At 32.5% G+C, this 24327-nt stretch overlaps 2 protein-coding genes across 3 annotated transcripts in view; both read right to left on the bottom strand.

Moving 5' to 3' along the window:
* LOC109841479 (calcium-transporting ATPase 1, endoplasmic reticulum-type-like) overlaps window positions 1–14880 on the bottom strand; it is an 83207-nt gene extending 68327 nt beyond the window's left edge. Inside the window, exons 1-6 of the mRNA XM_020410446.1 lie at window positions 13228–14880; window positions 11147–11216; window positions 10925–11046; window positions 10387–10665; window positions 9893–10270; window positions 9235–9344 (exon numbers count right to left, since the gene is read on the bottom strand). Of these exons, the coding sequence (XP_020266035.1) occupies window positions 9235–9344; window positions 9893–10270; window positions 10387–10665; window positions 10925–11046; window positions 11147–11216; window positions 13228–14592 (2324 nt within the window). The 5' untranslated portion in view covers window positions 14593–14880. The remainder of the gene's footprint in view (window positions 1–9234; window positions 9345–9892; window positions 10271–10386; window positions 10666–10924; window positions 11047–11146; window positions 11217–13227) is intronic.
* LOC109842728 (protein SIEL) overlaps window positions 20009–24327 on the bottom strand; it is a 9986-nt gene continuing 5667 nt past the window's right edge. Inside the window, exons 6-10 of one of the 2 annotated variants that reach the window (XM_020411593.1) lie at window positions 23415–23504; window positions 21759–22297; window positions 20638–21653; window positions 20451–20542; window positions 20009–20343 (exon numbers count right to left, since the gene is read on the bottom strand). In XM_020411593.1, the coding sequence (XP_020267182.1) occupies window positions 20750–21653; window positions 21759–22297; window positions 23415–23504 (1533 nt within the window). In that variant the 3' untranslated portion in view covers window positions 20009–20343; window positions 20451–20542; window positions 20638–20749. Of the gene's footprint in view, window positions 20344–20450; window positions 21654–21758; window positions 22298–23414; window positions 23505–24327 lie in introns of both variants that reach the window. The other variant, XM_020411592.1, reaches the window with a different exon arrangement.

Here is a 24327-nt window from a genome sequence, read left to right as displayed (position 1 = left end):
CATCTTTTTATAATAAAAGTGCAAGTAACAAACAAATCAAATTTTGTAAGTCTGTACCCGACCCATTTGAAATTAGAAGTATGGCTAAGCGTGATGTGATTGAAATCTCTTCGAGTGATGAAGAATCATTTGGGACAAACCAATATTAAGCAAAATGCTATCAGACGATGAAGAAGAACCGTCTATAGAAGAATACTTCAATGACGAGGAGGACAAGAAATATGAAGTAAGGAAGAAAAAGAAGAATCTATAGAAGAATACTTCAATGACGAGGAGGACAAGAAATATGAAGTAAGGAAGAAAAAGAAGAAAGAGACCTACGATTCAACTGTGAACCTAGTGAAGATGAACTTGAGAAAGCTCAGTTTTCTTTTGAGAGTGATGTCCCAAAAATGAAGGTAAAAAATTACTAATGTTGAAGCCTCTTGCTTAATCACCCATAACATAGCTAAAATTGAAGATGAAGAAGAGGCTAATAAAGTTTTTAAAGAAGTAATGACATCACTTCGAGCTGTTTGGGAATATCGCCAGACACGAAAGAAATGAGTTAAGAAAACCTGATATAATTTCGTATCAAATAAATAAAATGATGTAGGAGTGAGTTGAGTGTTGAAGTGAGTGAGTCTTTTTTTTTTGGTCTGGTCTTTGTTAGTGAGTCAAAATTTGTGAACTTTTATTAGCACATCTCGTTCCTTAATTTTCTAATAACTCAAATGATAAGGAAAGCAGCAAGAGGTAAAGATAAGGACTAGTTTATTGTCATTTACTTAGTTGCTTTTTTATTCAAAGGTTGGTTGATTTTAAATAAATTTTATCTTCACATCTCATCCCATGCCCCCAAATATATCACATAAGAACATATTTCTTTTAGTTAGTACGTGCCTTTTCTAGATGCATTTCTTAAGACCTCTCCTTCTTAAATTTTTCATATCTTTTATTACTTTGACAAATTGTGTTTCATAACGGATATTCCTTTATTAGCATTTACACAAATCTAACGTATTGCTTTTGTGAAGTAAATTCGGAATGTACATCTATAAATGCTTCACTAATAACCATCAAACCTACATCATCTATAAGTAGCACTCTCATTTGGTGCCCAAAACCACCAAACTTTGATCCCCAAAGGAAATAAATGAACACAATGGTTTCTTCATGCCTATTCTTTTTCTTCCTCTTCTCTTCAAATCTATGTCAATTTGTTACATCCATCAACCAAAATAATACCAACGATAATCTGAAGACTTACATAATTCAAGTTGCTCCACCAAAAAAAGCTCATTTGGACCAAAATGAGCTTAGGAAATGGTATAGATCATTTTTGCCCAATAACTCCGAAGAATTTGCTCGGTCACGAATGATCTACTATTATGATACTGCATTTACGGGGTTCGCAGTAAGGCTTACGCCTGAAGAATTGAAGGAGATCGAGAAGAAGGAAGGATTCTTGGGAGCATACCCTGACAGTGTGCATCATCTAGATTCACCTAATATTGGAGAGGCATATTGAAAACAGTAGTAAGAAAAAATAGTTGGCATTCAACTTTTATCTTATATGGTTCCTTAACATGCATAACGTGCAACACGCATTTTGCATACTAGTTTTCCTAAAAAGTAAGTAACTTGCTCTATTGTAGAACTACTCAGCATCAAATAAGAGTAATTTTTATTTCAAATTTTTGATGAATAAAACTAAAATCCCTAAAACGGCGTAACTTGAAAAGCAAAATATGAAAAGTTTGGAGGAAACTTCCTGTTCGAGAAAGTTTCGGCCATTGTGGTGTTCATAGCTACTGTCGATTTGGAGTAAACTTAATAAATTCCTCGAATAGATGTCTGAAATAGAGAGGAATTTTGTAGAGATTCCATATTTCTCTGGAAATTAAATTCGGATTTGTACCCGACTTTTAAGAGACTGGAGTGGAGCTAGTTCGTATATTAATTACGCTCACGTCAAATCTCAGCGTAAATTATAAAAAAAAGCCTTATATATTTTCTTGTCTCAAAACAAACGTTGATCTGAAAAGTAATTTAAACAAAAAACCTTGTTTAAACTGGTTTTTTTTGTCTTTTTTTAATAAATGAAGAGTACCCTTTTTTATATAGAGTTTCATTATTTTAGACGTCTTAACAAATATCTGGATATGAAATTTCTAAATCAATAATAATATGATTATATTTTACTTCACCAAAAAACTAACTTCTACCATCCATTTTCTTCCTTTTCCATTTGAAACTCTGTAAGTTCTTTTCTGATCTAGAGTTTGCATCTCTTCAGTTCTATCTGCATGGGAGTGGGTTGTTCGAGCCACGCATGTGAATTTTTTTTTTTTTGTGGGGGGTGGGGGCAAATTTGTTATTTCACACCTCATGCGCAGCTGAAACGGTCCGCTCCCATATGGATCGTTCTAAAAAGAAGTGTATTTTCAAGACATGCAAGTGTCTATTTATAATATTAATGATTTTAATACCTTTCATAGATAAAGGGTTTTTTTAGCTTTTAAACAACGGAATTCTGCAAAAATTATGTCATTTTTAATAATTTACAAGTTCTTGGTTGTTATTTTTTTGTGCATCTGCGTGTTTGCCATTAAGAAATGACTAATTTTCAAGATATTGAGTTTGAGAATAAGATGGTTCATAAATCAGTCCCGGAGTCATCTATAATCATGGAATATATTTGGAATCGAATGAAAAATTATATAAGATGATTATAAGATCGATAATATTTTATGTATTAAAATATTGAACAATTAAAAACTGCCATGTGCACAAATAAGAGTAATAGAAATGATAATATTATGAATAACAACTAAATGTAAGAAATAGAATAGGGAACGAGTGCATTAGTTATGAGGATAGAGAATGTGCATGCTTAGTTAAAACTAGTAATTAGTTATGAGGATAGAGATTGCGCATGCTTAGTTAAAACTAGCAATTAGTTGTGAGGATAGAGATGGCGCATGCTTAGTTAAAACTAGCAAAATTCGATTGTGATAGTTTGACCTCATGCAACTGAGACTAAATGCACTAATTAGAAAAGATAATGAGATTATGGTTAACTAAGAAGGAATATTAGAGCTTGGCCCCAGAGACCGTGTTTGCCATTAAGAAATGACTAATTTCAAGATATTGAGTTTGAGAATAAGATGGTTCATAAATCAGTCCGGGAGTCATCTATAATCATGGAATATATTTGGAATCGAATGAAAAATTATATAAGATGATTATAAGATCGATAATATTTTATGTATTAAAATATTGAACAATTAAAAACTGCCATGTGCACAAATAAGAGTAATAGAAATGATAATATTATGAATAACAACTAAATGTAAGAAATAGAATAGGGAACGAGTGCATTAGTTATGAGGAAAGAGATTGCGCATGCTTAGTTAAAACTAGCAATTAGTTATGAGGATAGAGATTGCGCATGCTTAGTTAAAACTAGCAATTACTTATGAGGATAGAGATTGGGCATGCTTAGTTAAAACTAGCAAAATTCGATTGTGATAGTTTGACCTCATGCAACTGAGACTAAATGCACTAATTAGAAAAGATAATGAGATTATGGTTAACTAAGAAGGAATATTAGAGCTTGGCCCCAGAGACCTTGTTTTTTTGGGAAAATAGGTTGCCCGAGAGACTTAGTTACATACCATGAAAATAATATAATAGTGATTTACCTTTATGGAAAAAGGCCAAATTTAGTTAACCTAATAAAGAGTAGCTTACATCCATAGTAAGTAATAGAATTTCGTGTAAATGGCCCAAAAATTTTGGTATAATGTTGTTGTTGTTGTGTATCTATATTACTTTGAGAAAATAAATAAAAATATTTATAAATCATACTCTCTTTAACTCGCAAAAAATTCTGAAATTTCAAAACTTATAACCAATACACATCGAATCTAGAAATTATAAGCAAATTGTAGAAGATTAAATTTTGCAAAAAGCAACACAAAGTTTTAAGAATTGGGAAAAACACCCTTAAAATTTCAGAGTTATAAGAAATATCTTGACATTTGAAAACTTACCACCAACATATGAAATATTAAAATTACAAGCACCCAACTTGAAATTTAAATTTTTGAAAAAAAACACTCCCCAAGTTTTAAAAATTGCAAAACTCACCCCCTAAAAAGTTGAAAATCACAAAAATAAAAAGCTAAAATTTCAAAACTCGACAAAGAAAATAGTAATTGTTTGATATTCTTTCATTAAGATATATAAATGTAACTTATAATTTAAGTTTTACAATTCTTTTTTAGAATATAAAATTAGTCTAAATTGATGCTAGTAAAACATAACAATAACAATAGATTAAAAATATCCAGTTAAGGAATTAAAATTTTAAAACATATGATAGATTAAAAATTAACGTTACTCTATTAATTAAAGTAACTGCATATAATTTTACCAATATGTTAAAGTAGCAAAAAAAACATAAGTACCATTAATTGATAGAAGACTGAATCGCATAAAATTGATAAAAGATATAATATAATAGATTAGTTAATTAATTATAATTTATAAATATTAATCTCTAGTGGTAATAATATTTACAAGATGAAAAAATACAAAGATTTATGTATGGAGAAAGATCAGAAAATTTAGAAATATCCTTCAAAAGAAGCAAACAATTTTTATTTCAAATAGAAAACTGAAGGAAATAAACACAAAATTTGGAAACGTCAATGGATCACTTCAATTGACATTAACAAATATATCAAAGAAGCACCGACTGAATTCCCCTTAAAGAATATATTGAACAACTTTTTCCAAATGAAAGAAACATTCTTCATGGAAGATAAAAGAAAAATTAGCACGTCATGACTCTCCATTAGCAAAAAAAATATAATTACGCCCTTTTTATTTTTACCATATGGTGTCATGACTCTGTGTTACTTTATTTACGGATATGACTACTAACGAAGGATCAATTCTTAAAGATACAATCAAAGATATAATAGCATTATTAGATTTTAAGATTTTTTAATATGAAGGTAACATATTTCATTACTAAAATTCTTATTAATAACCATTAAATATAATATTCACCTTAAATTCTTATTAAAGTTCTCAAATTTCTAGAGGAGATATGCATATCATCGTAAATTGCGTTAATAATATATATCAACCCAAAGATATAACTTGCTGAAGAAATAAGAGAATAGTACGTAAACCAAGCAAACATCCATATAACACAATAAAAAAAAAAATATTATATTTTAAAACTAATATGTAGGGCTCTTTCAGAACAAGCTGCCAAGACAAAAGTATCTCCATCAAGGCTCTTTATAAATGTAAAAAAAATCAAATTACTGATATATGCCATCACAACATTCGAAAGAGATATGATGTTAGAAAACCTACTCCAAAATTCATACAATTAAACTTAACAATAATTTACTAAGTTAGAATTAATCTTTAGCTTATGATTTTTTTTATAAACTATTTTCTATCATTTTAGCCCACTTTAAATTAATCATCTTGGCTTATTGGATTTATTATTCGTCTTCCTTTTATAATGCTATTTTTTAAGTGTTTTCACTTTTGCAGCGCTATACTTTATCATGTCAAGCTTAGTTTCATGTCGGTCCAAATGACATGAAAATTCAAATTGGCTTCAGATTATATTTATCTCCTGACAATTTAATTATCAACATGGAAATTTAAATTTGGTGTAGCATATTCAAACAAACATTCAAAGAAATAAATAATCACAATGCTAAAGTTTAGAGATATAAGTGAGCAAAACTATCGAAGTGTAACCAAGAAATAAATTTTAGTAAGAAAATAAACCAGAAGTACTTAATCACGGTATTTAACCACATGCATTGCACGTGCATAAAATCTAGTTTACTCAAAAAACCGTCTTTACAAACCATTTTGTTCACAAAGCTTATCTGAAAAATTGTATCTGAAGGGAATTGTGGGATGACCCGGTTGGTTGGGAGGTTCCGGTTCGGATCTGAATTCGGTTTGAATATGGCTCCAAAGATCTTGAATTCGTTATTAAAAAACACATTAAACATCTTCCTTAGGGTGTGTTTGACAATCTCTCAAAACTGTGCCAGGTTCAAACTTGACCCAGTTTTGAAAGATTTTTTATTTAGCAAACAAGAGGGTCTGAACTGACCCTGTTTTCATAGGCCAAATAGTGGTCTTAAACTGGTTTTCATTTGGAACAGGAGGGTGCCGGTCCAAATGAAATTCAATTTAGCACAAAATTAGGTCCGGATTGATCCTGGCCTAGTTTTGACTTAGTTTTGTGTAATTTGCCAAACTGACCCTTAGTATAATGATTATAAATATACTCACAGGAATTTGTTAAAAATTCTACCCGTCAAATCACAGATGATCTAAGGAATTCGAACTTCATGTTACCTTTCATTTCAATTTAAAACGATATTAGAAAGAAGTATCTTTTATATCTCTGTACTGCTAATAAGATTCTTCTCAAATTTGATCCTATTTATATGAAATTATTCGCATATAAACCAGTTTTGGATCAGAGTTGGATATAGAATACTAAATTTAACTTGCATCTGAACCCCCAGGATTGACATTTATTTTGCATTCTCTCTCCTTTCTCTTATTGCTGAAGATAACTATATGCAGAACAGAAACAACTTTAAGCACCAGGAACCATGAAATTAAAATAAAAGTCAAGACGAGTTGCTTAGAAACAGATAAAAGCCAATTAGCACATCGTATAATGAACTTGTAAATACCAATAATAATTTACAAGTTCTTGGTTGTTATTTTTTGTGCATCTGCGTGTTTGCCATTAAGAAATGACTAATTTTAAGATATTGAGTTTGAGAATAAGATGGTTCATAAATCAGTCCCGGAGTCATCTATAATCATGGAATATATTTGGAATCGATAATATTTTATGTATTAAAATATTGAACAATTAAAAACTGCCATGTGCACAAATAAGAGTAATAGAAATGATAATATTATGAATAACAACTAAATGTAAGAAATAGAATAGGGAACGAGTGCATTAGTTATGAGGAAAGAGATTGTGCATGCTTAGTTAAAACTAGCAATTAGTTATGAGGATAGAGATTGCGCATGCTTAGTTAAAACTAGCAATTACTTATGAGGATAGAGATTGGGCATGCTTAGTTAAAACTAGCAAAATTCGATTGTGATAGTTTGACCTCGTGCAACTGAGACTAAATGCACTAATTAGAAAAGATAATGAGATTATGGTTAACTAAGAAGGAATATTAGAGCTTGGCCCCAGAGACCTCTTTTTTTTGGATAATAGGTTGGCCCCAGAGACTAATTAGGTACATACGTTGAAAAATAATATAATAGTGATTTACCTTTATGGAAAAAGGCCAAATTTAATTAACCTAAAAAAGAGTAGCTTAGATCCATAGAAAGTAATAGAATTTCGTGTAAATGGCCCAAAAGTTTTGGTATAATGTTGTTGTTATTGTGTATCTATATTACTCTGAGAAAATAAATAAAAATATTTATATATCATACTCACTTTAACTCGCAAAAAATCTTGAAATTTCAAAACTTATAACCAATACACATTAAATCTAGAAATTATAAGCAAATTGTAGAAGATTAAATTTTGCAAAAAGCAACACAAAGTTTCAAGAATTGGGAAAAAGTACCCTTAAAATTTTAGAGTTGTAAGAAATATCTTGACATTTGAAAACTTACCACTAACATATGAAATATTAAAATTACAAGCACCCAACTTAAAATTTAAATTAAAAAAACACTCCCTAAGTTTTAAAAATTGCAAAACTCGCCCTTGAAAAGTTGGAAATCACAAAAATAAAAGGCTAAAATTTCAAAACTCGACAAAGAAAAGAGTAATTGTTTGATATTCTTTTATTAAGATATATAAATGTAACTTATAATTTAAGCAACTTCACCAATAGTTGAAGAGATCATGTACCTGAGTTATTAACAGGAAGACAGTATACTAGGCAACTAATCTCAACTATTCCTAATGTCAACTCAGAAAGGAGTAAAATGAACACAAGTATCAACTACAAAAGTAGTATGATGTGTTCTTCATCCACCCACAACATTACTGTTCATATAAAAACAGAAGTAATGTAATGACCATAAAATATAAAAGACTATATTTAAGACCAATATAGGTTATACAAGTCTATTCCCACCCGCACTTTCTCTCCTTACCCTTCTTCCCTTCCCATCTACCAATAAATTGTTTTATCTTTTACCCTCCTAAACTAGTATGGTTAATGATGCCTCCCCTTTTCCCACTAACAATCATATCCTTCCCTAACTTCTAGATGGTGGAACTAGAGAGCTTGAGACAATGATTAAGAACACAATGAACCAATAGGATGCAATTGGGAATGAGAGAGAAAAAAGAGACAATCCTAACACCACCACCAAAAACCTCCATATGCACTAATGATGATTCAGTGAATATGTTTGAAGGTTAGTTCTCACGTGTCCTATAGTAAGTTAATAATTTCCAAATTGACAATGCAATCATTTGCGACAATCAGGTATTTGTACACCGACTGGTGGGTAAGCTAGAGTCCAAATTCTTATGGTCGTAAAACTCACTTATCTGCTACAAGGCACCCAACTGCTGACAACTTAAGTGCCTTCCTAGATCTAAGATTTATTACCTAAAATAACCAAAAATTTTCGAACATTACCATTCCAAAACAAGTGCAATCTTAAACCAGACTTCATCTGAAGTGCTATGCTATGTAGCACGGACACGGATCCGACACGGCCATCCGACACGCCGACACGAGGCAAATCCTAAAAAATACATAGGATATGTGTGTTCGACACGTGTGTCCGACACGGACACAACACGACACGGCTTCATGTTATGCGTGTCCGTGCTTCATAGGTGCTATGTAGTAGCTTCCAGAAAGATTGTCATGCACATACTCTAAAGGAAACATGAATATGTTGAATAAAGAAAAGGGTGATAGTGCATAGATGAGTCCCATGGTCACAAACTTCAATTGATCTCAATACAACATTGCTGATTAGCAAAAATTAGGAAAAAGAAAATGAAACTGTATGATTAACTACAAAGATGAAAGTCTCAATCCAATATATTCATCTGGCAAAAGCATTGACATGTTAATGCTCAAGCTTTTAGAGATACCCTGTTTAAAAATCTATTAAAATTCAATAGTTAACAAGGCATGAAAAAAAAAGGAGTGGAAAAGGCTAATACAGATATGAAGAACAAACCGTATGAAAGCCTTCATATTGTTGTAAATGGATCTTCCTTCACCAACTGCTGCAACTATTGTGCTGAAATTATCATCTGCTAAGACCATATCTGAGGCTTCCTTAGCAACCTGGAAAGCGTCCAGAGGGGAAAAAAGGGAAAATTGAAAATGATTACAAATAGAATGATCAACCTTTTCTGGTATAAAGTAGCTGTTATTACCATCATTACCATTGACTGATAAATAAGTTAACAAAAAACTTCCCAAAACATGAACCAGTAAAATGTTAAAATAAAGGGTGAGAATGGGTGAGAGGTGACCAGATGCCCGCACCATTCATGTTGAACCTGAATGTTTTCAATCCCCTAACTGTCCATCATGCCATTACAAATCAAATGGTCATGTTGTAAAATTCTTTCACACCCATATAGACTGATGGTTCTTGTCCCCATATGTTTCCAAAACACTTCTTTTGCTTTTGCCGATTTGACGTTGATTACATGCATACACAAAAATGCTATATAATATACATGAGTACATATATAACATATATATCTGTATGCATGTATAATTCCTAGATGATCATTAGGCAAAAAAGCCAGATAAAATCACTTCACTAAGGGGGATTTTCACTGCAGAAAGTAAATTAAAAGACAAAGCAGCATATAGGAGATTACCTCAGTCCCTGCAATACCCATTGCAATACCGATATCTGCCATTTTCAGAGCAGGGGCATCATTCACCCCATCCCCTGTCATTGCAACCACTTCACCATCTTCTTTTAGCAACCTCACTATCTCTTGTTTATGCTTGGGCTCAGCCCTGGAAAAGAGAAGTCCGCCTTTTTGCCTCAAAAGACTCTTTTTATCAAGGTGAAACATAAATTCTTTGCCAGTAAGGCTCCTCATGCTAATATCCTCTTCAGGTCTGAATACACCTATTTCACGACAAATAGCTTCTGCTGTTTCTTTATTATCACCAGTTATTACCATAACTCGAATTCCAGCTGCTCGACAGTCCTCAATCGCCTTGTGAACCTCTTGTCTTGGAGGATCCTATGATGGAAATTATGACAAATGAGAAATATCAGTCAATGTATACAGATGACTGGAACAGGTTCTATTTGTACGGCAGGTCACATATGGCTGTCAGGATATAAACCAGTACGTACCCGAAGGCCAACCATGCCAACAAAAATGAGGTCACTTTCAATTGATGAATAATTAGAGGGATCAAGTAAAAGCTTGTGAGCTGGATGATCTTCGCCATCGTAAGTTGAGAATTCTGCCAGATCATCCTTATACGCAAAACCCAAACAGCGTAAAGCATTTGTGGACATCTCATGTAGAGCTTGTAAAATAAGATGTTTTGAATTATCATCTAATAGCACAACAGAACCATCAAGCAATTGAACATAGGCACTTCTCTCTAATAAACTCTCCACAGCACCCTGATAAATAAGAGAACAGATAACCAATCCATTATCCCAAAAATAAAATTTTTAAAGACGTCAAAGAATTAAATTTAGGGGAAAAATTGTAAAACAAAAAAATAATTCTGTTATTTAGAATATAAACTCTGGAAGAATATCTAACCATGACACGCACTTCTTTGCAAACAGCATCAGCCAAACAGAAAGAAGGATGAAAGATCTCAATTCAAGCATGCATCCTTCAATTCAAAAAAAGATGAGAATGTTTGCAATATACCTTTACAAGTAAGGAATTGCTTCCTGATTTTGATTTCACAATAACTCCCATTGACTTTCGAGTCCGATCGAACTCAAGAGTTGCAATCCTTTGGGCAGTCCCTTTCCACCATTGACAGCATCCTTAATATAGAAAGAATAAGCAACAAATTACACTTTTTTCACAAATTTGCTTAAATGTAGTGATCAGAGAATGAAAAGAATAATAAAATGAGATACATACGTAATAATCCATCAGATTCCAGCAGTGAAGGACTACATCCTGCTGGCAGTCCCATTTTCTCAACAAGGACCTGAAGGAAACAGGAACAAATACTACAGATTATTCTAACCAGATAAGCCAAATTTGTCCCAGAAATAAGTACAAGTTCTTGTAGCAACAAATTTACTATTTCACCTCTCCTGCTAGTCTTCATCCCCATCTACATTATTATATAATCTATTCCTATAGAAGCAAGAATATTTTTGACTACCAAGATGAGACGCCTTAGTAAGTATTTTTGTTCTTTTCATATCCGAGATCAAGAAAACAATCTCTAAAGGAATCCCAATTTAATTTATCAGCACACTCAACCTTTTGCATGCATGCCCTCACAGAAAATCTTAAATTAAAACATATATTAAGGACCAATCAAACAGCTCTATAGCATATAACAGTTCTCACTTAATCATCACCTATGTTGCATGGGAACATGTATGGATATGTGTTTGGGACACGGAAAATTTGTAGAAGGTAGGGTAGGGGGACACGGCTATAGAAATATTTATATACACATATAGTATATATTGGAATTAATAATTTACATGAGGAACAAGGATATTAACATTCCTATAACATTTTTATGTTTCTTTATTATGTGGATTATAAATTGGAAAATCACTAGTTTTGAACTAGACATCAAAACAACACTTCAAAATCATAATTCAACCTATGTCCAACGAGTTTCAAGAAGTGGATGTGAAGTGTAGGATTTATGTCAAAAAAATGTATAACAAATGTTTCAAATTAAGGTACGTATTGTATAATTGAGTACATGCCAGAATAAATGTGCATATATGCAAGGAGTGTGTCGAAGGAGTCCGGTTACGGGTACAACTTGAAATTAGAAGTACCTAGGTAACAAAGATCATCATTGATGAAAACCATATTGTTGAAGCCTACAAAAAAGCTTGGATACTGCTTTTTCAGACCCCCCCCCCCCCCCCCCTTTGCTTGCCCGTTGCAGTATTATTTAGAATCAGGCAAGTTGAGTATGCAGACTGATCAATAACTTCTTGCCTTCAAAATTGTTTCACACGTCCATTATTGCAGTCATGTTTTGTGATGCTACATCAATAAAAGATCACATTTGACTTAAATATCTACCCTTCTTCGGGAATACCCTCTTCTGAAAGGTTTTATAACTTATTCAATCTAGACGGCTTAGCTAGTCAACTGTCAGTTTTACCCTTTTGTTATCTACATGAACAATTTTCACCTTCAAGTTCTTCTTAGTCACGAAAAATTCTGAATTGCTGTTTGTTTGCAAAAGCATATGCAAAATGATAGAGTAAAACTTCTTGTATTTTTAACTATAACTGGTTTATCTGTTTTCTTGGGCACCTTAACCTTCAGAGCATCCTGGTTCAAGAATTTGGCATTAAAATTCAGATGGCTGATATATAGCCAACAGCACATTGTGAAAATTTAGACTTTAGAGGTGGTCTACTTCGTAGATTAACTCATTTTTCCATATGAAAAAGTCCTAGATGATGGCCATGATGTTATAAATCAGTTCAAAAAGAAATACAAAGTGCATAAAAGAATTTGGCATTAAAATTCAGATGGCTGATATATAGCCAACAGCACATTGTGAAAATTTAGACTTTAGAGGTGGTGTACTTCGTAGATTAACTCATTTTTCCATATGAAAAAGTCCTAGATGATGGCCATGATGTTATAAATCAGTTCAAAAAGAAATACAAACTGCATAAAAGAAAATATTTTAACCAAAATGTTGACAGAGATACCTTATGACATGCATGCCTAAGTCCTGATGCATCAAAGATCAAGCAAAAAGTAATGAAACAAGTAGAGATTGTTCTATTAGTCCTTATTAATTCGTCGAAGGATGATAACAACAACGAGAACATGAAGAAAACTGACAAAACATTTTTGGTCACACGGTTATACAAGCTTGTTCAGAAGAAGCAAAATTATATCATGTAGAAATAAATAGATTTGCATATATATTGTTTAAGAGCAAAGTTTATAAAAGAAATAAAGTTTAACAAAGATATAGATTCATATTCTTAAATTCTTACCTTCAAAGCTGCCTCTGTTGGCATCCCACTGGCAACATACTGATGCCCAGAATGAGCAATACTGGCATCATTGCAAACAGCAGCAATCTTTGCAATCATTTGAAGATTAGCATCCATGTTACTGCCTGGCCAGTCATGAATCTTCCCATCACAAGGATCATATGTAGTCCCATCTACTTTAAAGCTTCGAAGACTATCTGTCCACCGCCCCATTGCCAAGAGCTTCACTGCTGACATTTGATTTGTTGTCAATGTACCCGTCTTATCAGAGCAAATCACTGTAGTACATCCCAAAGTCTCAACACTTGGCAACTTCCTCACCAATGCATTCTTCTGTGCCATCTTCCTCGTTCCGAGTGCCAAGCAAGTCGTAATCACAGCAGGCAACCCCTCAGGGATTGCAGCGACAGCCAAAGCCACCGCAATCTCAAAGTAATATGTACATTTCTCGAACGAAAACCTAAAATTCCTTGGCCACCCATCAACGTAGTCCCAACTCAAGAAATACTTCACATTAATAAGCCAAACCAAAGCACAAATCACACCAATTATAGCCGTCAAAGTCTCTCCAAACTCATTCAGCTTCTTCTTCAACGGAGTATCATCATCCTCTTGTGAAGCCTCATGGATTTGTGAGTGAATCTTACCAATTTCAGTATTCATACCAGTTTGCACAACCATACAAACACAGCTCCCATTGACAACAGTCGTCTCCAACTCAACCCTCTTATTAGTTTTATTCACAGCCGCACTCTCTCCAGTCAAAGACCCTTGTTCCACTCTCAATGTCGAGCTTATCAAATACAAAACCCTCATATCAGCTGGCACCTTATCCCCAACTCTCAGCTCCACAATATCCCCCGGAACAAGCTCCCTCGCGGGCAAATTAGGGGTAAAAACCCCATCTCTTTTCACCATAGCATGCTCCGATTGAATCTCTTTCAAAGCCTCCAATGCTTTCTCCGCATTGTTCTCTTGCCAAACCCCAACAACAGCATTCACAATAAGAATCAAGAAAATAACCAAAGGCTCCACAAATGCAGTAATCCCCATTTCTCCTCCTTCATCTCCATCATACCAAGCGAGCACAAAAGAAACCACAGCGGCGACCAAAAGGATTCTCACAAGAGTGTCATTAAACTGCTCGAGGATTAGCTGAAAGATCGACGGCCCCGAGTGCTTCTCGAGCTCATTGGGACCGTAGATCTTGAGCCTATCCGAAGCTTCGGCGGTCGAGAGGCCTCGATCGGCAGAGACTTTGAAATGAGACTCGCATTCAGGGATTGTTTTGGACCAAGCGGGGAAATTTGATTTAGGAGGGGTTAGATCGGCTCTTTTCGCTTGATCTTGCCCTCCTTTTCCCATCTTTGTACGAAATCAAGGATAATAACACGAATTTCTCTTAAATGGCCATTAGATCTGGAAACCCTAGAATGGAGATTCTAGTGAGAAATTACCGTAAATAGAACTAAAAGCTAGGAAGACTGAGACTTGGTTAGGGTTTGATTACCGGATTTGGAGAAGGAGTTGATGGATTGATTTGAGATCGACTTCGAGAGTTCGATTTCGATTCTTCCTTTGTTTTGGGAAGTGAGATTGATGTAAAAGAGGCGCCTTTTAAAGACGAAGACGGATTTTGCCTTCGGTTCCTATCGCTCTTTTTTATTGGACACGGAGAGTGCTTCTATATAGGGAAACCATTGTTGTGCGCTTTTGCACTAATAACCTCAAGTGATTTCGAATTTGCAAAAGATCATGTCAGTGTTACTTTATTTTTTTAATGAAAAAATAATAGAAAGTTTAACATACTAGACATTGTTGAGAAATGAATTTTCGTACATTATAAGTGTTAAATAGGAATACAAGTCGCTTCACATTATGTTTTCACATAGGAGGGGTTAGTCCTCTAGAACTTAAAATTAGAACTGGGATAATTTATTGGATAAATTTTTAAGGTGTTAGTCGCATAGAACTAGAAAATGAGATATTTTTTATAGTGTTAGTCAAGTAGAACTTTTGTAGAACTAGAACTGTATTATTTTTTTGGTGCGTTAGTCAAGTAGAATTCTACTAGAATTAGAATTGGGATAATTGGTCATAATTATCCCACAAATTATACTACCTATATATATAACCATAAGTTCTCCTCTCTCAAATTATCCCACATATTGGAAAGAATACAATTAGGAAAAAAAAGTGAAACGCCGCCCCCTCCCTCTTGGTTAGTTTCTCCGCCTAGAAAATTTCTCTGCCATGAAGTCAATCATCCGTTCATTTTTCTGTCTTTACTTTGTTTTTGTGATGATTAGATCTTTTATTATTATCTTCAAGATGTATTACTTTATTGATAGCTTTTTGACGTTAAATTACTTTATTATTATTTGTTTGATCTAAGTTTTCTTTCCACAACAGTGGTTTAGGTTAAAAATATAGTGTTGGTGGGTTAATGCTAAAGTTATGCGGGCTATTTATGTTTTTTTATAAGTTAGAAAGCAACTTTGCGATCACATTGATTATTAGATGTTGAATGGTTAATGGTGATATCTATTATTATTAAATCGGCTCACTAAATTGATTGGGATATTTATAGTTCATCTGTCGATCATCTGTTTAGCGGCCATGGATGATTCCTGTGTACATTTCATTTATTTGCTGATTTGTTTTCAGCGATCATGATGAGATTGGTCCAAAGGGTTAATGGCTGAAAAATGCTTATTTTTATTTCTTTATGATGTTATGAGATTTGAACTTCGACATTTATGATCCTCCACTAGAAGCTCCACGAAATGTTCCTAATATAGACGATGACTCCGATAAAGAAGATGAGTTACAGACTCAACGAGCAGCTATAGGAGTTTTGGAGAAATTCTATGGCAGATGCCATGTGGGATGATAGAAGCCATGTGGGATGATGGAAGTCCAGTCACTCTAAGGATTTAGATTTTTATTTATTTATAAATTTTTTTATTATTTGAGATGAATAGTGATGCTTTATTGCATTATATTTTATAGTTATTACTAGAATTTGCTTATCAATATTATATTATTTTTAATATACAATTATGAATAATAGTAATTTATACCCACCATTACCCCCACCAAATTATCCTACCAATTTATGCAACTTCATAATATTATCCATCATTATCCCACCAAATTATCCTGCCAAATTATCCCACTTTACCAATTATCTATCATTGTTTCACTAAATTATCCCAGTGTCAAAAAATTATCCCACTTTACCAATTATCCCAGTTCTACTTAAAAAGTTCTAGGTGACTAACTCCCCCATACTGATAAAAGCTAAGTAAACTGTAAGTGTTTTCTAATTGATTCTACTCATTAACTTTAATATTTTTTATCTGTTGACAAAGTTAATAATGAGTGCAGTCAACGTAAAGTTTTTTGTATTGTTGAAAACAAGAATACATATAATAAAATGGTACTTAAATACCCTCCATTGTAAAGAGCAACATTTTAATGCCTTATTTTAATGCCTTAAGTTGTAAAAAATGGTGCATTAGTACCTTTTGATAGTTGTTATAAAAATATTCCTATGAATATGTCTTGACAACGAACAGAATGTATTAAAATACTACTTTCTTACAATTTAAAGTATTGAAATATTACTTTCTTACAGCCTGGGATATTAAAGTGTTATTGTTTATAACTTAGAATGTTTAAGTGTAAAAATGGTGAAATAATAAGGTATTTAAGTGTCAATTTTACAACTTGGGGGTAATAAGTGCTTATTTTCTACAATGTAAAATATTAAAATGCTACTTTTTATAATTTAAGGTATTAAGTGTAATATTAAGTATATGTAGTGAAACAATAGGGTATTTAAGTACCATTTACTTGAGCAAACTATCTAAAGAAAGATAAATAAGATGCACTTCTCAAACTAATTAAATACGTCTAAATTTAGATTATCAACCTTAATAGCACCATTAACATTTCAAGAGTATTCAATAATCACAAGTCAACTAGAAATAGTGAAATGAAGGAGACCTTTCGCAAAATATCTACATCTCAGGGTTGTAATAAAAATAACTCACTGGGTGAAAGAAGGCAAAAGTGCATTAAATCATACTCCTTTAAAAGCACGAGTTCAAAAAATCTTTTTAGACAAATATACCCCTTTATAGTTTGAACTACATTATCTATAATCAAATTCTAATTTTCAATGGTCAATATTACTCTTCACTATTTTGAATATTTTATTTATATCTTAATCTATCCTAATCATAATCATATCTTATCCTAATCCTATGTGAACCATGTTTAGCTTAACAATTTAAAAAAACTAATATTAATAAAATATATAAAACATAAAAATGATATTAGTTTGTTAAGATAAAGAAATTACAAGTAGATAACATATTATAATACCTGAAGTATTGCAAAAAAACCATAAAAAGTTTTAAAATTACAAAAAAGACCCTGAAAAGTTTAAAATTATAAAACTCATCCAAATGTCTCAAAACTTAAAATAAAAAACATGAAATTAAAAAATTAACATCAGTTTGCAAAGAATTTAAAATTTACAGTTAACACCTCAATGTCTCAAAAATTATAGAAACACCCTCAAAAGTTTAAATTACAGACAAGCACATTAAAATTCTAAAATTTTAAAACTTACAGACAACACAGATGAATTCAAGAGATTACCATGATACACCTAAAATTTTTAACATTTAAATTTAATTTTTTTAATTAACACCCTCAATATTTCAAAAATTATAGAAACACCTTCAAAAGTTCAAATTATAAAAAGCCACCCTAAAATTCTAAAATTTGTAAATAAAATAAGATGAATTCAAGATATTACTCTTAGACACCTAAAAATTAAAATTTGCCAAAATTGACCTCAAAATTTTTAAAAAACTCCTTCAAAATTTAAAAATCGTAAAAAAACTCTAAAATTTCAAAATTTTTAACTAGCACACATCAAATTTGTCGATTGGTAGACCACTGAAATTTAATATTTTTCAAAATTAATCTATATATTAAAATTTCTAATTTAGGGATTTACTATCCATTTTCAGCATCTAAGAATACTCTAAGTTGATATTGGTAAACAAAAACAATAAGAATTGATTAAAAACATCCGGTTAATGGATAAAATTTATAAAAATATTATAGATTAAAAATTATCGGCACTATATAAATTAAAGTAATTTCATATAATTTTAGTAATAAGTTGGGGTAGCCAAAATACATTCGTAACATTAATTGATAGATGTTTAAATCCATAGAAATGATAAAACACTATAATATTATACCTTAGCATTAATTGATTTTAATTTAGAAACTTTAATCTTTGACGTTAATAATATTTATAGGGTAAAAGAATACAAGGAATTACATATGGAGAAACTATTAGAATATTTAGAGATAACTTTAAAAGAATTGAGTTATTTCCATTGTAAATGGGAAATGATGGAAATAAATCTAAAATTCAGAAAACGTCAATGAATCATTTGAATTGGCATTAACATAAGACATATTTATTAATGAAGCACTGAATGAGTTACATTAAAAAATAATTTAATAACTTTATCCTAATCAAAGAAAAAATCTCTATGAAAATCACTTGAATTGGCATTAACATAAGACATATCTATTAATGAAGCACTGAATGAGTTACATTAAAAAATAATTTAATAACTTTATCCTAATCAAAGAAAAAATCTCCATGGAAGACATAAGAAAAATTAGTAAGTATTCATAAATTCCATACTGTGTTCTTCAAATTAAATATTAATATTATAATCTAAGAGAAATTGGTAATGAATAATGCAGGTATTCAGTTTAGATCTTTATGAAAAATAACAGGAATAGAACAAATGTAATATTATTGAAATAACAGAAATTCTTATTGGATGCACATCAGAAGAATTCATTTTAGAGGAAAATAAAGAGATAGCTTCTAATTTATTTAAGTAATAAATTAGGAACACAAAGAATTTTATATATATGAAATTAATATTTTATTCTCATTGAAATAGAAAAAAAATCAAAGTCTATATTTTGAGCAGTTTGTGTTGAACATTATAAGTACATTTGACTTCTTTGTAAAGTTAAATGAGATGATAAAAAATTAACGAGCCCAGGAAAGATAATAGCATAAAAATACAAAATTAGCCTGATGTCACAATTGATGTAAATGATGAAGACAATACTCTAGAATTGTCCGAGAAATAATAAATGATAAACCTGAAGAAGAATTGATCTTAACTCAATAAAAAATAAAATAGAAGAAATAAAAATAATATTTTATGAATATTTTATAGAATAGTTTAATTATTTTGAGTGAAATTAGGAATCTTTAAAATAAAGTTTCATGAATTTTTTCAGTACTTTTATATTCTTATGTGGATGTTTTTATCATATAAAAGTATACTAGAGTTAGCATTAATCTTTAATTTATATTTTTTTATGAAGTCTATCAATGATTAGGAATAAACATCATATTCTCTTTTGCATCGTTTTAACATACTTTAAATCAATCATTTTGCTATATTGGTTTTAAATATTCACCTTCCTTGTATAACACTATTTTAATATTTTTCACTTTGCAATGTTATACTTTCTCAAATAAAGCTTAGTTTCATATCGATCAAAAATAATATGAAAATTCAAATTATTTTTAAATTATATTTGTTTTGTGTCAATTCAAATATAACATGAAAATTTAAATTGGGTGTATCCCATTTAAACAAACATAAAAAAATAATCGGGATGTAAGAGTTTAAAGAAAAAAATAAGCACAAACTGCCAAAAATACTTAATCATGGTATTAAATCACGTGCATTGCACGTGTGTAAAAACTAGTTACATATAAAAGTACAATAGGCCAAACTTTTAAAACAATAACTTGCAAGGGTCTACTAGGCCTACGACGTCAAGTGACCTTTCACCGTCAGAACAAAATACAAAATTATATGCAAGGAAATCTCCGTAGCGCCTACGGATGGACCTAAAAATGGAAATGGTTGGTGGAGGCAGCATCTTTGTACCCACTGGGCTATTTTCGTAAACGTGGTCCGGATGGAATATCACCGCTTCCGATGTGGTCCTGCGCTTTACACATTATGATCCCGGCATCAAATCCTGGCCATTAAAAAAAACCTATGATATAAACATTGCTGTAAAGTTAAACTTTGAAATGAAAATGCATATACTTTCCTTCTACCAATTAATCGAACCATATGCTTTACCTAGAGAACTTGAGCAACCACCTTTACTAATGTCTCATGATCCCTCCATTTGATCAGCTGTCCGCAGTGTTGACAGCAAGAGGAAGCTAAGTCTTTTTAGACATGGTTATCACACATGTTAATGCGTCAAAAATTTGCAGTTCTACTTAGTTATAAACTTGTCATGAAGAAATAGTTGTACTATTACCGACAGTCTCACGGCATCGAAAAAGTCTCCATAAGACTATTGAGGAAGTTGCTGCCAGGGTTTCTCTTATATCACATGGACGAGGTTACAAGCATAGCATGTCCCATGCAAATCATCTGTTACGAATTTGAGCCAAATAAACATCAATTTCCTCGCTAAGTAGTGTAACATCATATTTTGGTCCTTGGCCTTTCTTGCAATCAATGACAACTTCATCTTTGCATTCCATGCATATGCAAGCCCTTAATAAAAAAGATGGCACCTTCGGTGTTTCATAAAATGGAAGATTAACTGTGCATGTCCTTGTTGCATCAGATCCTGCGAATTTGCACAGATCAAGAAATACAAACTGGCCTGACTGGCCAACAGCCATTTGGAGCCACAGAGTGTTCTTGTTTGATACATTGTATAATGTTATCTGGAATGTGATACCCACAGGCAATCCTGAAACATAAAGAAGGGGGTTCTCAGAGTTATTTCCGGTGACCAATAATTCTGCTTTGATATGTTTAAATCCTCCAGCGAGTGGAAACTGCTCAAGGGAGAATAGTTCAAGTAACTTCTGAACAGGAAAGGGTTTGGGAACCTCAGTTGTTGTCTGTTCAATATAAGCCCTCTTTAGTTCTTCGTAAAACGAAGAATGTTTCAATTGTCCTTCTTCAGTAAGGCATTCTAAGCAAGAAAATGCAGCTTGCAGCTTGTTCAGTACAAGGCATGAGCATGTACCCACCTGGTACACTTTAAGTACATAAGCTAGCAAGGTAAGTTCTAAAATATGGCATTCTTCCTCCCTCGAGAAACCTGAAAAGCTATATCTCAATCTCTTTAAGCAACAATCTAACTTTTTCAATAGAAGATCCAAAGTGTTCATGCAAATAACATGTCTTGGTTTGAGCTGCTCCCATATTTCAGCAAGCAGCTGGATTACCTCAACATGGTATGATGCAAAGGCCAACAAAGCAGCAATACGTCCATCAGCATTCCAACCAATCATTTCCAGCTCTTCTTTGGAAGATCTGCATGGAAAATAAACCATAGCACATAAATGGAATTTTCAAGCACAGATTGCCATAGGCAAATATGACCAAAATGGTAAACATGAAAAAGCAGCAGAATTAGACCTTAGCATCCTTCGTGCTTTGTGTGTACGCTGTGATTGTATCAGCAGCCAGATTTCTGTCGCAGCTTTAAATAAAAGCTTTACAGATTGAATATTGTTTTCATCTAAGCAACTCACTTTCTGTCTTGATAATTCAAGGGAAGTTGATGTCTCGCTGGGATCAAACGGATCTTGCTGGAAACTGATTTCTGATGTTTCAATCGGCCATGAAGAGCTGCATAATGGACCAGTGCACTTTGTGTGATTTGAAATACCTTCTTCAGCTATGCATGACAATAACCCCGCATTGTTGAAATTCAATGTTCTGGCTGGAAATGGCATTCCACTGAGGTTGCACAAATGGACCAACAGAAAATCAGGGTGCATAACGTGTTTCAATGCACGAGAGATTTTTCCAAATAAAGGAAGAGCATATGCAAATACTGTTGGAGGAACATCAAACTTAGGTTGTCCTGAGCAAGACAATGAAAAAGCCAGCACCAGTAACGCTGCTACCTGGGGACAGTCCAAGCCCAGTTCTCCTTTGCAGAATGGTGCTATCTGGAACAAGGATGAAACAAGGAAAACTAATATAAAGACAATATTGATGTGCAAGTATTACAAACTTAGTGAACAATCCAAAATCTTTGTTGGGCTCATAGCAAAAGGTATGAGATTGCAGCAAAATGTAGATAAGCCTTCAGCAATCAATTTAATCATAATCTTCAAGAGAAATATCCCAAACATTGACCAGCCTTGGACCAATAGGCCATTTTCATCTTCTCCGTTCTAGCTATTTTTTTTATGGGTACAAAATGAGTACGAAATGAATTGCAAGGATAAAGATAAGTATGACTACTGTCATTTGGTTTTTCTAGTACTAAAAAAGTACGCTACAAAGAATGAGAAAACTTCCATGAAACTTTTTGAAATTCAACATTATCACAAAGCCTTCATTGTGTTATCCTTTACTTTTTTACTATAGTTTGGAAACGTATTCTTATCCTTATTGAAGGGAACTAAAATGTAAAAGAGAATTAAGCACGTCCTGAATAAACAAGACCGGACAAATCAAAATAATCTTTCTGTTACATAATTGCAAGAGAACATTTTGTTTCCAATCATTTCAGTAACTCAGTTAAGATTTCTAAATATTCGGGCAAATCAAAATAATCTTTCTGTTACATTGTTGCGAGCGAACATTTGTCTCCAATCATTTCAGTAACTCAGTTAAGTTTTCTAAATATCTCCTAGATGGGCATCCGTATTTGACAAGGCTTGTAAGTTTGACCTGCTAGAGCACGGGAAAATAGAAATTTCTACACTTTTCAGTACATAGGAAATCAAAGATAAGTTTGGCCACAATGTGATGACCAGTCACCTTTCCTGTTCGTATAACATCCAAGGCACATGGCTAATGCCTTGCTCAACTTTGGACTGATTGGTTTATCTCCCTACAGAAAAGTAGTAAGCCATAGCAGATGAGTAAGATTGCACTTCACAAAACATAAAAATGTCGCGAACTGATACCTTGACCCTTGGGCAGACCTCTAGATTTCGGACAAAACTATACAATACTATCCATTATACAGAAGACAAAACTTAACTTAAACAGTCATAATTTATCAACCAAAAAGAATAAAGCAACTCCATTTACAGAGAAGAGATAAGCTTGTACCTCTACCTCAAATCCCTGTACTCTCTTGGCTGTGAAGTTCCCATGATTATTACCAATAAAAAACAAAGCTGAAAATATATCTTCTTCTTCCTGAAATAAAGAGTAGCATAAGAGAAAATTGAAGTAATTTTCATATAAGCAAATGAAAGTTGATATAGCTCGGCATATTAAATGATCAACTGTAGTTAGACTAAAGTAGATGCAAAACAGTAAAAACTCAAAAAATCTACAGGGTTTGTTTTGATCCTTTAATGTTACCAAATATTAAGCTTTTCTTCAGTTAAAATTTGTGTTGCAAGATTCTATCTCAAAAGCATTTGGATGTTCACATTCATTCATAGGAATGCTTGTTTTATATGGATATAAAATGACGCTCAATTAACATAAAACACATTCATAGAAATGACTCTAGATGGACAAAGCACGTCAATACTAGAACTCATTCCCACAATGTAACACTCGTCAAACAGTAAGACAAAAGGTACTACTATTTACATGACACATTCTAACATACATGAGAAACCGACTTATTGTTAGATATCACGTAGGGAACACTGGTCTCCTGATGCTTAGGAAATTTTAGAAAATAAACAACCACCTTTCCAAAGAGCCTCAAAGAAAATGAATTACCATTTGTAAGGAATATTTTGGAAAACATTCACTCACACTTGTTTTCAATAGAGAATTTCTAAGAACAAGTCTGCACTGAAAATTAAAAGAAAAAACATAAAAAGACCTTCTAATTCTTTACATGTTATTGAGATGTCAGTGTGAACAAGATTAAGTTAACATACTGTAAAAGCAAAGCATTTCAATGCCCTAAAACCTGATGATATGTCAGAAAACAAAACTATGCTCATTTTCTGCATCAGTTCTCATATAATAGAATTGTTTCTGCACTGAGTTGGGCACT

Source organism: Asparagus officinalis, chromosome 5, assembly GCF_001876935.1.
Source record: "Asparagus officinalis chromosome 5, Aspof.V1, whole genome shotgun sequence".
Classification (NCBI taxonomy): domain Eukaryota; kingdom Viridiplantae; phylum Streptophyta; class Magnoliopsida; order Asparagales; family Asparagaceae; genus Asparagus; species Asparagus officinalis.
The sequence above is the reverse complement of the archived record's forward strand: the minus strand, read 5'-3'. Positions and strand labels throughout refer to the sequence as shown.